General features: G+C 47.0%; 1 protein-coding gene across 3 annotated transcripts in view; it reads left to right on the forward strand.

Moving 5' to 3' along the window:
* Positions 1-16,322, forward strand: part of LOC148018975 (Transducin/WD40 repeat-like superfamily protein) — a 186,797-nt gene that overhangs the window by 51,673 nt on the left and 118,802 nt on the right. For all 3 annotated transcript variants that reach the window (XM_087701481.1, XM_087701482.1, XM_087701483.1), the window contains exon 2: positions 3,844-3,928. In XM_087701481.1, the coding sequence (XP_087557607.1) occupies positions 3,844-3,928 (85 nt within the window). The remainder of the gene's footprint in view (positions 1-3,843; positions 3,929-16,322) is intronic.

The following is a 16,322-nucleotide window of genomic DNA, read 5'->3' on the forward strand; positions in this document are numbered from 1 at the left end:
TTGCTAAGGGTTTTGCCCAGCGCCCAGGGATTGACTGTCATGACACCTTTGCCCCTACAGCTCGTATGGCAACCATTAGAGCTGTTCTTGCTTTGGCTGGCCATAGGAGATGGCCTGTTTATCAGCTGGATGTGAAGTCGGCCTTCCTGAATGGTGATTTGAAGGAGGAGATCTACGTTGAGCAGCCTTCTGGCTTTGGTTCTTCGGACGGGAAAGTCTACAGGTTGAAGAAGGCCCTGTATGGTCTCAAGCAGGCCCCGCGAGCTTGGAACGAGAAGATTGATTCGTTCCTCCAGACTCAGTTGGGATATCGGCGGTCCAAGGCCGATCCGCAGCTGTATGTTCACACTTCCGGGGAAGGTTGTGTGCTGTTTGTATTATATGTTGATGATTTGATTGTCACAGGTGATGATGCACAGCAGGTCCAGGAGACAAAGTCAGCTTTACATCGGACGTTCGAGATGACGGATTTGGGGCTACTCCATTTCTTTTTAGGACATGAGATTTTTCAGTCTCAGAGGGGGATTTTTCTCTCCCAACAGAGATATGTACAGGAGCTCTTGGTGTCTTTTGAGATGGAAGATTGTCGGGCCCTCTCTACTCCTATGGATCCGAACTGGAAGGCCACTTCCCACTCAGCTTCTCCTTTGGCGGATGCTTCCCGCTATCGACAGTTGATAGGGTCTTTGATTTGGCTTCTCAACACCAGGGTTGATCTATGTTTTGCTGTTGGGCTCTTGGCAGGGTTCATGAGTGAACCTAAGACGGTGCATTGGCAGGCTGCTCAGAGGATACTTCGGTATCTGAGGGGGACATCTGATTTGGGGATTCATTACCCCGCAGGGACAGATGGGTCAGATCTTGTACTTGCAGGTTGGAGCGACTCGGATTGGGCCGGTGACGTGGACCACAGGCGGTCTACAACAGGTTACTGTTTTACTTTGGGTGCAGGTGTTATTTCTTGGAGTAGCCAGAAGCAGCCCACGGTAGCCCTTTCGTCTACTGAGGCGGAGTATCGGGCCGCGTCTTCCACCACATGCGAGGTTGTGTGGCTTCGGAGACTGTTGGAGGAGCTTGGGTGCCCCTAGACTCGTCCTACATTGCTGCGATGTGACAATGAGAGTTGCATTGCCTTGGCAAGGAACCCTGTTTTTCATGCCCGGACGAAGCACATTGAGATCCAGTACCACTTCATCCGAGAAAAGCTTTTGGATGAGACCATCACTGTGGAGTATTGCAAGACGGAGGATAATCTTGCGGATTTGTTTACGAAGGCGCTTCCTCAGGCTCTACTTCGGCAACATTCCAGATCCCTCAGGCTTCTGCCCTGTCCAGGCTCTGAGAGGGGGTGTCAGAGATCATAGCCTGTCCAGCTGCAGCAGTCGGACCAGCAGCACTGCTGCACAGTCGGACTGTGCAGTCGGACTGCCACGTGGCAGTCCGACTGCCTGCAGCCACTTTTACCAGGCTGCACCCCAGTTTTGAGCCCCATTCCAGGCAGTTTTTCGCCTATTTATTGCTGACGTTTTTCAGCAGTCTGCCTATCATTCTCTGTCGCAGATTACAGACCGGTGCCGTGCAGATCTCTGTCTCTGTTCGCAGATTTCAGACAGCAGACAGTGCAGACTGCAGCAGACTTCGAGGTGGACAGCAGGTCGCATCGTCGAGGTGGAGACACGCAGTCCAGCGCACTGCGCCTGTGTATATCTTTGTATTCAGCATTCTTTATACAGCAGATCTTCAGTGTACACTGTCTCTTTCTCTCCCTTCTCTCTCTGCGTTCTCTCTCTCTCAGTCCGCTTCCGCACCGCTGCACTCTGACAGAATGGTAGGATAGCTGGCTTTGATGTGTGGGTAATTAGGGATGAAAGTGACAACAATCAATCTTTTTGAGGACTTTTTGATCTAGTTGTTCTATCAAAGCTCTAGAGTGTTGCAAAATACTAGAATTTGGTGTTAAGGATACAAAGGAATCTTTCTTGTTAAACCTTTATTAGCTCATGAAAACAGCCCCAAAACTAAAAAATTATCAAAGTTTTTGTGTTCCACAAGCAAATATCCAAACTTTGGGAGGAATCCACATCTATGAATAGAAGGCTACCCAGCCACTTGCTTCATCCCTTGTTTTGCAAGTTATCCTAGTCTATCCCCAATTCATCATCATGTGGCTGCCAACTCCTCCTTCTATTGCTGCCCACTCATTTCTCATCATTTCCAGTTGCCACTGTGGTCATCCAAAGGCTTCCCACACTTGGGTTTGGTTCTAGCTGTTGAAATTATAGCTTACACACAATGATGTATGTAGTCCTATGCAGAGTTGTGGGCTCTTGGGGGTCATCTTATTTTGTCACATTTATTGATGACTACTCTAGGTACACTTGGGTGTACGGCTCGAAGGCCAAATCAGATGAACATTTGGTTGCCAAGTTGGAAATTGAAATCGGTTTGAAAGTGCACACTCTTTGTATAGATAGAGGGGGGAGTACATTTCTAAAGCCTTTGAGGCTTATTTGTTGGACAATGGCATTGCACATTGGTCTCCAATGAGGATGACCCCTCAACAAAATGAAGTAGTGGAACACAAGAATTGCATTCTTATGAAAATTGCTAGATATGCATGTTGAAGAGCAAGGGGCTACTTCATAGATTTTGGCTTGAAGGTCTTATGTGTGCAAATCATGTTTTGAATCATGCTCCTACAAAATCATTGAAGACAATTGCATCGTATGAGGCATGGTATGACAAGAATCCTAGTGTGGATTATTTTTATGTTTTCGGCTGTGTTGCACATGCACATGTATCCAAAGAGCTTTGTGGAAAGCTTGATGACAAGGTAGTAAAATGCATTTTGTTGGGTATGATATGAAAGCAAAAGGTTAGGCTGTATAACCCTTCCATAGGCAAGGTTTTTATGAGTAGAGATGTCATATTCTGTGGAAATTCAGCACATATGCATGCTGAATTTGAAATGCCAGCTTATAGGTAGCAATTGGGGTGAACATTGTAGCATGCTGGAAAGACCTCTAGATGAGCCGGTGATGATCTCTAGGGGGTGCGGGCAGCATGTCGAGTAGGTTGGCTGTTTGAGAATGACCAGGGATGGACTGGATGCCCATGAGATGCTCTTTTTACAGAGGATTCTTGGGCATTTTTCCTACTGTTTGAAAGTAAAGCCTTTCATTTTTGGTAATTAGCATTTAATTACTTTTTGGGATTGTTTTAGGGAGAATAAAATGGGCATTAATGCACTGTAAATTGTTTAAGAATTGATGCATGGCTTAATTTTAGTGGCTTAACATGCCTATGCTATATTTTTATCTTAGGGCTTTTTGTATTATATTCATAGCTCAATGATATTATATTCATAACCTTGTATTATATTTATAGCTTAATGATGTACACCACTGACTTTGTATTATATTCATAGCTTAATGATGCACGCCATTGAGATGATGTCACTAGAATTCACCAATAAAGAAATGAAAAACTTTGGTACAGTTTCTTTTCCATTCAAGCAAAGGAAAGCTGACGGCTCATCATACCTACCTGTATCACCTAGAGTTTCGCATGTAATTTACATGTTAAAATAGTGAAAATATTTGGATTAACTTTCTCTAACCCAGTAGAGTGGCCAGTGTTAATGACAGAACACTGAATCTAGTATAGGTGATGTGGCAATTTGAAGTATTTATGCAATTATTTCAATAACTCACTCAATATATTCTGATGCACTTGCAAACTGGTGCTTCTGCAGCACTGAGTTTTACAAAAAAATTGGCATGTTTTGTTCGTTCTTACAGCATAAAAGTTTTTTCTTTGAACCAATTTCTGTTTAATATGCAGAACCCAGCTTTTATTGATGGCCCTCGTAATTTCATCGGTGCTTCTACAGAGCAACCATTACATGTTGGATGTGTACGCCCTCAAGGTTAGTTAACTAATCAGCTTTGGTTGCAGGTTTTGATTTGCCAGAATTGATAGAGCTTCATGCCATTTTTTCTTGTGGGAGAGGGGGTTAAGTTTAGTCACTCTAAAGCATATGATGCAAAGTAAGGAATGGTTCTTCTTTGGTTCTAATATTGAAAAGTTGCCACGGTAGACAGTTTTTGGGTCAAATTTTATGTGTAGTCTGTGAGTGCTTTGAGTAAGGTGTTGTTATACTCTGTAATTAAATATGATGGTACATAGTGATTTTGCACAATGAACATATATTACATAGAGTTGAGGAGTTTGTTAATGATCACAATACAGGCAGAGATGCTGCACAATGTATTTTAAGTGTCTTGTGAGGGAAAATGCATGTCATGCCATGTTGGAGAGGGAGGGATGTAGCATGAGGATGCACAAGGATTTGCAAAACAGTGTACAAACACAACCAACACATAGGGATCTCTGAATGAATGCTGTAACAAATTAATGAATGAAAGGGAGAAATACAACCAAGTGTGCTCAAGGAGTGGAGGCTGTTCCAAGAGCCAACATCTCTCATGGGAGCAGGCTGAGGGAGAATTATTGGAATGTCATTGTTTGAGAATGGATCCCAAGTTCAACAAATCACCAATGTCAGTGATGAAGGATGTCGAGGAGCTGAGAACACCAAACGTAGCAGCCTAGGGTAATGTCAGTGATGAAGATGATGGTAATGATGAGGAGAGTGATGGAGGGGAGCCAGCATTGATGGGGGTGAAGATGAAGGATGAGAGATGAAAGTGGCATAGCAACTGAGTACCTCTTTTATAGAACATTTTGAGCCAATTGATCTATTGAAAAGTTTCAATTGTTGACTGAATTGAACATTGCTGTTCAGGGCTGATTTAAGAGCCAAAAAATCCAAAAAAATGACGAATTAAATCCCAATTTTAGGTAGCTCAACACCCTCACTCTGGCCCCAAAAGGGTGATCGAAGAGAGTGAAAAGAAGGCTCTATTCCTGACCCAAAAGGTGCTACCCCAAAGAGACCAAGTCATTGGTCCAAGGTTGTCACTTGAGATTGCTCCTGGGCCTACCAAGCTTGCTGAGGGGATGGATATCTTTTTTTGAGCTGCCCAAGATGTCACCTTGGCGCAATGTGGAAGTATGATGGGATAGATGAGGGTGACTTCTAAAAGGAGTGTTGTAGCTGCTGTTAGAGATTTATTCATCCCTTGGATGGGTAGTGTCAGGCTACAGTTGTACAGTTAGTTTGCTCGGGCAGAGTTATGCATTTCCTGTCAGATTGGGCATTGTCCAGTAGTTACCAGATGCAAGCACTTTTCCTGGCAGATCAGACATGCAGTGGGCAGGGAGTGCCATGTGGTAGATTGCAGATTTTGTGCTTATTTTATGTGCAGTCAGCTGTTTTCAGCAGCTGGTCGGCCAGATTTAGCTGGTGGACCTGGTCATTTTATTGGCCTATTTTTAGCTATTTATTGGCAGCCTTCAGCCAGCCCACCTCACTTGTCATTTTCAGGTGGAGAGAGAGATTGGCTCACGGAGATACGTTGACAGCCCGTTTGTATATCTGCTTTCTTCATGTCAGCATTCATTTACTGCAGATTTTTGCATTCTACTCTCTTTTCTCTCTCTCTCTTCTCTCATGTTCATTGTCTTTCACTCTTGTAGGGATGAGTGCGCTATGGGACTGTGAGTTAGAAGTGGAGCAGCAGTGTTGAGTGTGAGAGTGAGAGAATCCCAAGATGAGTGTACCAGATTGTACTAGTACACAAATAATAAAATGTATTTATATGTTAGGGTACAAATAAGGGTATGTTCACACCTGTATAACTTTATACATGGAGATGAAGGGAGTTTACACCCAACAACCTCTCAGTTAAAGGCGCGAAGTAGTACCTTTAAGCTAACCAACTCCCAGGATGCAATGCTCATGTTGAGCCTTTGTAAGACTCTTAGTAAGAACATCTATAGGTTTATCTTGGGTTTTGACCTTAGTTGGTGCGACAAGACCATCATCCAAGACGTTTCAAATGAAGTGGTACCGATTATCTATGTGTTTGGTACGTGCATGAAACATGGCATTCTTAGCTAGACATATTGCACTCTGGCAATCACAACCAAGCACTCGAATACGTGAAGAAAGACCAAAATCTTTGAGCAGACAACCAAGCCAAATAGCTTCCTTAGAAGCTTTTGTGGCTGAAATACATTCAGCCTCTGTAGTACTTAGTGCCACCATTTTTTGCAACCTTAAACACCAAGAGATAGCCTCACTAGCCAAAGTGAAGACATACCCATTGGTAGATTTCCTAGTGTCAAGATCTCCTGCCATGTCTGAATCACAGAATCCTTGCAACTCTAGTGTATCCTTTGTTGAGAAACCCTTCACCCTTCACTTGTGTTTCTGTGTTTTTGCATTTTTGCGTTTTGCGTTTAGGGTTTGTAGTCCCAAAAAGGGGCGCCACCCTAGACTGACTGTGCCTATTTATAGGCTACTCTCTCATTCATTCGTTATGGCGGATTCATTCAGTCCGTCACCTCTTCTCTCTAGCCTCTCCACTACTCTCACACCCCTTCAGGAGGTCATTGCGGTTCGTGGTTCGTGGCTGTCTTCATCATCTTCCTTGTGCTATGGCACCCTTGTTTCCTTGTATCATATTCACTCCATGATTGAGAACTTCATCATTCCATTTACCAGAGTTTCTTCTCTTCTCTCTTCTCTTCTCCATGTTTGTCGAGTTCACTCCGTCTTCCTCCCTGCAAACCCTACTGTCTCGAGTGGCAAAGATCCTCCACTCCAGCGACGGCAAAGATTGGTGGCGGATTTGTCGACATCCACTTCTCTTTTTCTTCCGTTGCATCAAAAACTCGTTTTTGCAGGTTTCAAGTGTTTTCAGCTTGTTGCCCACACCCCTTTTGTGGAGGACATCACAGTCTCAGTTGTCCCTTGCTGCCATCTATAGTCTGGCGCCTGTTTCCAGCTTTCCATCCGCAGTTTGCGGCTGTTTACAGCAGAGCGATTATTGCTGATTACTCTCCATTCAGAAAACAATCTCGTTTTTGCAGATTTCAGGTATTTCAGCTTGCTGTCCACACCCCGGACGCGGGGGACATCGTGGTCCAAGCTGGCCATTGCTGTCTACAACAGTTTGACACTTGTTTCTAGCCTATCACACACTGTTCGGAGCTGATTTTAGCATGTTGACTGCTACTGTTGGTTTTTTCCTGCGTTTTTAGTCTTTCCCTCTCCTCACTTTCTCCTCACTTTCTCCTCACCCGCGTTTTTCTATTGGTTGCAACCTCTTATTGCTAGTCGCATCCTCCTTCCACTGGCAGCTCACTTCTAGCCCTTTCACTGTCCTCCTAGCCCTTCAAGCGGACATTGCAATTCATGGTTCGTGGTTGACCTCTTCCTTCTTTAGCAAGGCACACTAGTACCCATGGTTTCTTTACCAACAGATGACCAGACTATTGGGTGCTCCTACTGTGGCATCACCGGACACACCACCAATGATTGCCGACTTCAACCTTTGCTCCCCACCCCCTTGGAGTATATGCATCTTCGACCAGGCACTCCTTGTGCCACCTCTCCTTTTTGGGCCACAGAGATTGTTCTGCATTGGCTATCAGAGCACTATGCTCAAGGCAATAAGACACATCCGATATGCACTAAGTCCTTTCGAGCACATGGAGGATCGATTGGCGCTATGACCTCTTGGAGATCATTGCAATGCTAGTGGCAATCTTCTCCCACCTATTTTCAGGTACAGTGGCTACCACGGCCAGCAATTTTGCAGTCTGCTCCATTGAGAAACAGTGATTGTTTGATATCGTCTCCTCGTTAGTCCACTCCTTTGAGAGACAGTGTCTGCTCGACTCTTTCCTCTTTTCACAAAATTTTGCAAAAGCCCCAAATTTCTCAGGTCCAAGTGTGCGCCACTGTTAGTAATTGAGGCTAGGGTAGCCAAGCAAAATTTCACTGATACATGAAAAGCCCCAAAAATTTCAAAGCCAATGTGCACAATTTTTTGCAATTTCCAGGTCAAATGTCACTGTTATGCATGAACAACACCAAATTTGGGAAAAGCCCCAAATTTTCGGACACAAATGTGTGACCTGTGCTTACAGGCACGAACCCTTGTTAGTGAGTAGGGGGGACCTGCTTGCTAATTTAAGAAAAAAGACGAATTTGGCCTAAAACTTGCAGATGTGACTTGCAGCGATTAGCATGACGTGTTGTGAGATGTTGCTTGTTGTTCCGCTGGTCGAAATTGATTGCCGCCTAGTCACGTCAGCTATCACTTGTTTGTTACCTGGTCAAGGAGTTGTCGTTGAGCTGTTGCCTACTGAAAACATTGTTGCTTGTACACATGTGAGTTGTCCCTTGCTTGCAGAAGTAACAACCTACTATTCTCTTCGTGTGCGTGAGTTGAAACCAATCTCCACAGACCTTGGGAAGCACGCACACCTTAGCCATTGGTTTGATACTAGTTTGTAGGGATGAGTGTGCAATGGGAGTGTGAGTCAAAAGTGGAGCAGCATGTTGAGTGTGAGAGTGAGAGAATCCCAAGATGAGTGTACTAGATTGTACCGGTACACAAAGAGTAAAGTGTATTTATATATTAGGCTACAAATAAGAGTGTGTTTACGCTCGTATAACTTTATACACGAAGATGAAGGGACTTTACACCCAACAACTCTTGTCCATACGCTTCTGCATTTATTGCACTTTGACATGATATTAGAGCAGCGTAAAAGGGCTGTTTTGGTGGGTAATGATGCTTGCCATCTTGGAGTCCTATAATTTGGTGGAGCTCGTGATCGAGGCTATAGACCGTCCTATAGCTCGTGATCCCTCTAAGCTTTTTGTTGATGAGAAAGGTGAGTTGCTTTAGGTATAGGCACATTGGGATAAACTGAATGCCAACATCTGCTCTTTCCTCTTTCTCTCTTACACTCTAGCTGTTATTGTCCACATCAAGTACTTAATTGTGGCTTGAGAGATATGACAAGAGTTGGATCAAATGTAGAATCGGATGACCATTATAAAGCAGGTGTCTTTGGAGGTTTAGATGTAGACTTTAAGTCCTAACAAGTTTTATTCTATGTGGGAGCATGTCAACAAGCTTTGTCAATTGTAGATGCAGGTCCAGAATGTAGGGAAGGATTACCTTGGAGGAGATGGCAATAACTCTTCCTTCATAGTTACTACTTCGATTTAGTGTCTTCTTCTCTGCCTTGATTGCTTTAGGGTGGATAGATACCGTTAAGTGGGAGGAGTTGGTTTCGATGGTCTCAGACCAAGAGGAATAACTCACAGGGCAGAATGCCCCCAAGTCAGAGGTGTTGATAGGTAGTCTTCCCTACAGAAGTGAAAGAAGAAGAAGAAGAAGAAGACTAAAAGCCAAGGAGCCTACTTGTCCCATTTGTGGCAAGATAGGTCATTGGAAGAAGGATTGCCTTGAGAAGCACAAGAAGGACACTATAAAGGACTCAGGAGTGGTGGCTACTCCTTCATCGGTGGCCTTTATTTGGAGGTAATTGAGGATGCTTCTCCAATGGCCACTAACAAGTGATATTGGCCTTCTAGTCTTGTGAGTGAATTGTGGATAGTGGCGCTTTCTACCACATGACTCCTCCTTCAGATCGTATTGCCTATGTGTCTGATGCATGGGAAAATTCTCATAGGTGATAGCTTTTCTGTCCCTATCAAAGGTGAAGGTGATATGCAGTTGATTCTGGATGGGCAAGGTGTTGAGCTAAAATATGCATTACTTGCTGATTAGCCTCTTAAATAGCCCCAAAACACACTAAAAATGCTATTTTAGAGTAAAACCCTAAAACGGAGAGCGGTTCGAGAGAGTTCAGTGGAAACCCTAAAATGGGGAGCGGTTCGAGAAAGTTTAGTGGGAACCCTAATTTTTGGGGCGCCCTTCCACATCTATAAATAGACAGGCTGTCCCCATTCAGCAATCATCCTTGTTTTGCAGGTTACACCAGCCCACATACCCTCGGCTGCTGTTGGCGCTCAGTTTCCAGCCTGCAGCCCGCCTCCATCTGTTGTCCAGCCATCATCGACTGCAGCCACATCATCTTCAGCCTGTCCATTGCTGTAGGCGATAGCTCTCAGCTGCTGGTGATTGCTCCAAACTGTCCCAGACTGCTGTTCAGCCTGCTGTCCATCATCTCCAGGTTCAGCCAGCCTGCGTTTTCAGCATTGCAGGCCTTGACACTCTCAGACAGTGTTTCAGCCTGTTGTTTACAGTAGACTGTGCACAGTTTCCAGCCCCCGATCGGTGGTACACTGCTGCGTTTACCAGTTTCCAGCCTCCAGACTGCTGCGTTTTGGTGACCAGCTTGCTGCCATTCACTATTTAGCACTCCTACACTCCAACTGGTGGTCACAGACTTGGGATCCGTCTTCGGTGGACGACACACTCCAACGTTGCTCTGTCCTTTTTTTTTACAAGTAAAATGTGGCTGATTATATTACTCAAAAAGCTGATTACAACAGAGTGCTTATGCTCAACAAACTAGCTGGAGCTGAAGAAGAGTCACCAGCACATCATGTATACAAGCCTCTCAAGGCGGTCTAGGGGGAATGGGGGCAAGAAGCCATGGGGAGGGGGTATATCGCCAAATGGGGCTGCCTTCCTGCATCACAAAGAACAGACCCTGCCCGCCCTAGGTAGGCATGAAGAGACCACGGAGCTCCTGACGAGCCTTGGACTCGCCCTGCACCTGATCCCATTGGCTCTGAGGGAATGGATAATGGAGGTCCATAGCTCTGCCAAGGTCGCAAGTGCCGAAAGTCTCTCTTTGCCGAAAGCCACCTGGCATCGCGCCTTCCAAATATGCCATCTAGTAAGACTCCCTATGATCTCCCATACCTTCGAGCGGTCTGCTGTGGGCTCCAGTACCTGGCGGATGGGTAGAGCCTCCAGACCGACCGCTGTGCATGCCCCTGCCTCGATCATGAATATCGTGTCCTGCATCCCGACCTCATACAAAAGGTGACGGCCTTGGCTGAATGCTTGCCAATAGAAAGCTCCCCATGAGATACACCTAAGGCTGGGCGCTATACGTTGAAGGATACGGCATGCTCCTCTCCACACGAGCTGGGCCTCCTCACAAGACCAAAGGCAGTGCTTTGGGGTTTCTAGAGGCTGCTGTGTGCAACGCTTACAACCTCCCTCCTTTTGCATCTGGGCAAGCCAGCTTCCCACCGCCAAGCCTCCATGTGCCACCAGTCATAAAAAATATGACACCCTCCTCGGCCTCCAGCTATCCCATAGGCGGCACCAGAAGGTCCGTCAGAAGGGCTCCGTGATGCTGTGCTCCACCCAGTGCCTGCTATGTGACGACACCCAGTCCATATCCTCCTGCATCAGTACATGTCTGCCAATCCTGGCAGTATACTCTAGGAACCTGGGTGGCTTTTTGGGGACCGCAAAGGCCGGCCATAGCCACTCTCCTGGATCCCACTCCAAGTCATCAAGTGGTTTGCCCTCCGAGATCCAAAGGCGCCACTCCTTGAGCTCCTTCTAGAAAACATAGGGGTCCAGTCGCCAAGTCTTCCCCTGAAGACCCACCACCTGAATCCTCCTCCACGAAAGGGTGGCAATCCCCTCATCCTGATGCCCTCTGTCAAGGGCTAGACGTCCCCCCTCCTGAACGGCGAAGGTCCCTTGGGGGGTGCCACCCACTCTACCTGCCACTTGAAGGGGGATGCATGCTGGAGAGAACCTAGCTGCCCGTACCTCCCCGGGCTCTATCGGCCCTCGTATCGGGGGGGACAAGGCACTGCAGAGGTATTGCTATGTCTATCTCTCTTCTCCTCAACTCCACTCCTCTCGTGCAACGTGATACTCGCTGCAGCACCTCCTCGTCCACCATCCTATACACCTCCCGCCATGTCCTGATGGAACAAGCCGGGTGGGCCTCCCACCTAGCCCATCGGATGTGGGGGCGCTCACCTATCTGTGCCCCTTCCCGATCTTTGACCTGGAGGTTTCAGATCACTGGCTGACGGTCTATTTCCTCTTGGCAACCTAGGGGGCTCTGGATTAGGGCCTTACGGAGGCCCTGCCACACACGGAGTAGGCTCCGAAGAAAAGGTGATCTGGGGGGGTGATCTGGGTTGACGTGAAGATCCAACTTAGGGACGGCCTCCACTCACCGCTAGGCCTTGGTTTACAATCCTGAAGGCCCTCCTGCAGTAAGACCTTCCAGGTCTGCCCGCTTGGTGTGAGACCGCGGACAACTAGCTTGCCCAAGAGGGCCATACTCTGATACTGTGGGTCTATGATCCCAAGCCCTCCCTCTGATCGGTCATATGATGGTTGCCTATGCCACCTTGGCCCTGGAGCCATCAAACCTAGACCAAAGGAAATTCCTCACTAGGCGAGGAAGCTGCCCTACGCATGATGAGGAGAAGCACCAACACGAGGCGATGTACTAGGCTGTCGCTAGGAGGACATGGTTAACCACCAGGGCTCGACCGGCTAGTGAGAGGCGAACCGTGCTCTAGTAGGCTAGTTTCCTCCGAATAGAATCAAGGACAAGAAGAAACTTCTGGATAGGAGTGATGTCGAGTCCCACCTGAAACCCTAGGTATCGGATGGTCTGCCCTCTGCTCACCCATCTAAATCCCAGGTGGACGCCTCACTCCGTGCTGGAGTTTGGGTCTGTGAGGAAACCAACTGACTTTCGCCAGTTGATTTTCGCTCTCGCTGCTACGCAGAACACATCAAGAGCGAGCCTTATTCTCTCCAGCATCACCTCATCGTCCTCTAGGTAGAGGCCTGTGTCGTCTGCGTACTCTAAGTCTAACAACTCAGTCTCCTCTCTCATTGGAAGTCAAAGGGCGCGTAATCCGCTCACAGGTGACCTGAGGAAGTGAGACATCGCCTCTATGAAGAGCAAGAACAGGTATGGGGCCAGGGGACAGCCCCGTCGGACCGATCTCTCCAGCCGAAACTCCTCCCCTTGCTTTCCACCGATAAGAACCCTGCTGGTGGCCGATTTGTACAGGCCGGAGACCCCACGAATCCAAGCCTGGGGAAATCCCAACTTCACCATGGTGCCCTCTGGGAAATTCCAGTCCACCCTGCCATAAGCTTTCTCGAAATCCAAGAGTAATACTGCCAGTCTCTGCCCACTGTGTTGAGCCCACTTTGTCGCCTCAAAGAATATAAATACATTGTTTAGGATGCTCCTATCCTGGACAAAGCCTGTCTGTGTGTCATGCATGATATCTGGAAGCAGGGGGCGTAATCGCCTACCAATCATCTTTGCTAGTGCCTTATAGGCCACTGACAATAAGGTGATCGGTCTCCACTGGGAAAGCTCCAACCGGTCTCCCCCTTTGGGGAGAAGACTGTTGAGGTACGGAAAGAGAACTCAGAGCGCCTGTCCTCTAGGCCAGCAATGGTTGCACGCGCGTGCACCTCCTGTGCGTGGAGGGTGGGGTGCCCTGGTGCCTCTTGCAATAATCTCTGCGTGGCTGCAAGGTCTCACCAGAGTGCTCTCTTCTCCTCCCAACACTGCTGCCTGGCATGTATGGCTGCCTCTTGGCAGATTCTGCTTGACTCGGCTAGGACCTCTGCAACCTCCTTTGCTATCCGGTCCCTCTTGTCCCACTTTCTGGTCCAAATCTGCTCTAACTGTCTTGACACCTCCTCCCTCCTATAGATCGAGTCAGGGATCCTACAGGATCGTGTATCTAGGGCGGATGTTAGGGGGTCAAGTGTCAGGAGAACCGGGCAGTGATCGGATAACGTGGTGCCTGCCAACTGCTCAATCTGGCCTCCACGAGAGCCTCCCTACTCTCCCACATAAAACCTGTCCAACCGCTCCAGCAAGGCTCCACCTAGCCGCTTGTATCACCAGGAGAAGTCCAACGACCTCTCCCTCCTATGGAAGGTAGGGTCTTTCCAGGCATCACGTGCTCCGATTGCAAGCAAAAAGACCTCCCATGCCTCTTGCTCCTCCCCAGCCATGCCTTGGTAGTTTCTTCCTGTGCCGTGGTGGTCCTTCAAAGCCTCCAGGTTGTTGAAGTTTCCTCCAACAATCCAGGAGTCCACCTCTGGGAGTCCAACTGCAATCTCCACCCAGAACCTGCTGCGTGTCCTAACATCCGTAGGGGCATAGACATTGAGGACTCCAATACACGAGTCCCCAATATCCAGTCTAATCCATAGAACCCTTCCTGCCACTATTGTCCCATGGTCTCGTACACAAGAGGTGAGACTCGGGCCAATAGAGGTGCATACGCCTCCACTCTTGTCGTGGGCACTTATGGCGTGCTCCTAGTAAGGGTGGTTACACACCACCATTGCCCGCCCAATCTGTGCCTAGTTTGTGGGCACAGGAAAAGTTGACTTGGGCGGTCACTTGTCCGCCACCTGCTTACACACTGGGCAGTGGACACTTTTCGTTATCCATAAGTGTCCGTCCATCTTCCATCCACAATAGTTTACACACCGGCCACCACCTACCATTGGACACTTCCTGAATCGCATGTGAATGAAGGGACACTACGGATGTTGATCATCATTCTCATAATAATTATTTTTAGAATACTTGATTAAACACTTTAAACCGACTAATAAACCTTTAAAAAAAGTCACCAATAAAACTAAAAGCATGAATCTGAAGTTTTTCCTACCAAAGAACTCCAAGATTATGACCTTATTGCGTCGTTGCTTTCTTCGCCAATATATTTGTTTCTATGGTGACTACTATTCATGCTTTTGGAAGCTCACTCACTTCCAAGAGAGCAGGGGAGTTGAACCCCTTCGCCATATTGTTGAGGCATGGCTCTACCGAGCTCTCTGCGGAAAGCTGGAAAGAGGGAAATTTTTTTAGCACACCACCCCTCTTTCCACCTTTCCACATACGCTGGAGATGCAAGGATGACTGAAAACTTAAAAAAATCATGCAAGGATGGCTGAAAATTACTTACTTGGATGTGATTGTGCTTAACAGTATGGGCTGAAAATTACTTACTTGGATGTGATTGTGTTTACTCACCATTGTCTTCGTCGTCCATCTCCTCCGCAGAGTCAGAATCACCAAATATTGTTCTCACATTTGCGCTCTCCCTCTCTTGATACATGGCTCGAGCAATGTTATCTCTTCGAGATGCCCCCCCAAGATGGATTGCCTCTTGTGTTGGCTCCGTTGCTTGAGCTTTTTGTATTGCTTGTGTGGTACCTGTGTTAGTTAGCATAGCAACCTCTGCTAATCCATTCCTCAAACTATTTTGCTGGTCCATGTCTTGATGAGCCGCATTACTTTCTCTATCAAGTTCTGCTGTCGCTTCATGTATCCATGCATCATCAAAACCATCTCCATGCACAATGTATATATTATGTAGAACAATGCATGCCGCCACTATCTTTGGGACATTTTGTAAAAGCATGTCACATCTCTTTAACAATATACGAAATCGCGCTTTAAGGATGCCAAATGCCCTTTGGCATACGAGTACTTGATTGTATGTAATTCCAATAATAACGTTCCGGAGATAGCCCATCCTTACTACCCTTGAAAGGAGGAAGCATCCAAAAGCGTGCAGGATAAGCACAATCGCCTAGTAGACAGTATTGTCCCAGAGCTTTGTTTGTGCATCGTTTTCCTAGGTCTGAACGTTGAAAAACATTCCAATCGTGCATAGAACCTGCCCAGCCAATGTCATAGTCCCAAACAACACAATTGGCTGCCACGCTTATCTGTAGAATAATAGAGTGGAAGCCCTTCCTATTAAAATAATCTTCGTGGTTCTCCCTTGGGCAATTATGGGTATCTGACTACCATCTACTACACCAATAACATACGGTATGCCTCGAAGGGCTTGAAATGCACCAGCATATTTTTGCATTTGTTATGGGGAAGGCCACTTTACATACATACTATGCAACCCAGAAGCACCCAGTGCATCGCAAAAGTCCAAAACAGCCAGTTGTGTAAACGAAGTTGAGACTCCGTACAAATCGGCTACTAGTCCCGAACTTGAGCCGCTTGCCAAGCGATGCAGAGCCACACAGACCTGCTTCTCCACAGGTACTGCCCTTCTATAGTTCGTATTCTTGCGTCGCATTTGTGGTGCTAATTTCGCGACGAGATATTCAAATGTACTCTTGCTAACTCGTAACCTGCTTTTAAACATTCGGTTTGTATAACTCCCCATAAGCCCCTGCTTCATAAAAGTTTGTGGTCTTGGATAGGCCCGACATGACCGTCGATCGTGCCTTCGCTGACCTATTCTGGCTTGGCGTGCAACGTAACCTCGAGCCATGCACTCCATCAAAGTATGCAATAGCATACTGTCATTGTCCTCGTCATCCAAATCACTCAACAAAAGTTGAAACATTGCTATGACAGGG

Source organism: Lygodium microphyllum, chromosome 20 (genome assembly GCF_053477565.2).
Source record: "Lygodium microphyllum isolate KBCC chromosome 20, Lygodium_microphyllum_v1.1.10, whole genome shotgun sequence".
In the NCBI taxonomy this organism is placed as follows: domain Eukaryota; kingdom Viridiplantae; phylum Streptophyta; class Polypodiopsida; order Schizaeales; family Lygodiaceae; genus Lygodium; species Lygodium microphyllum.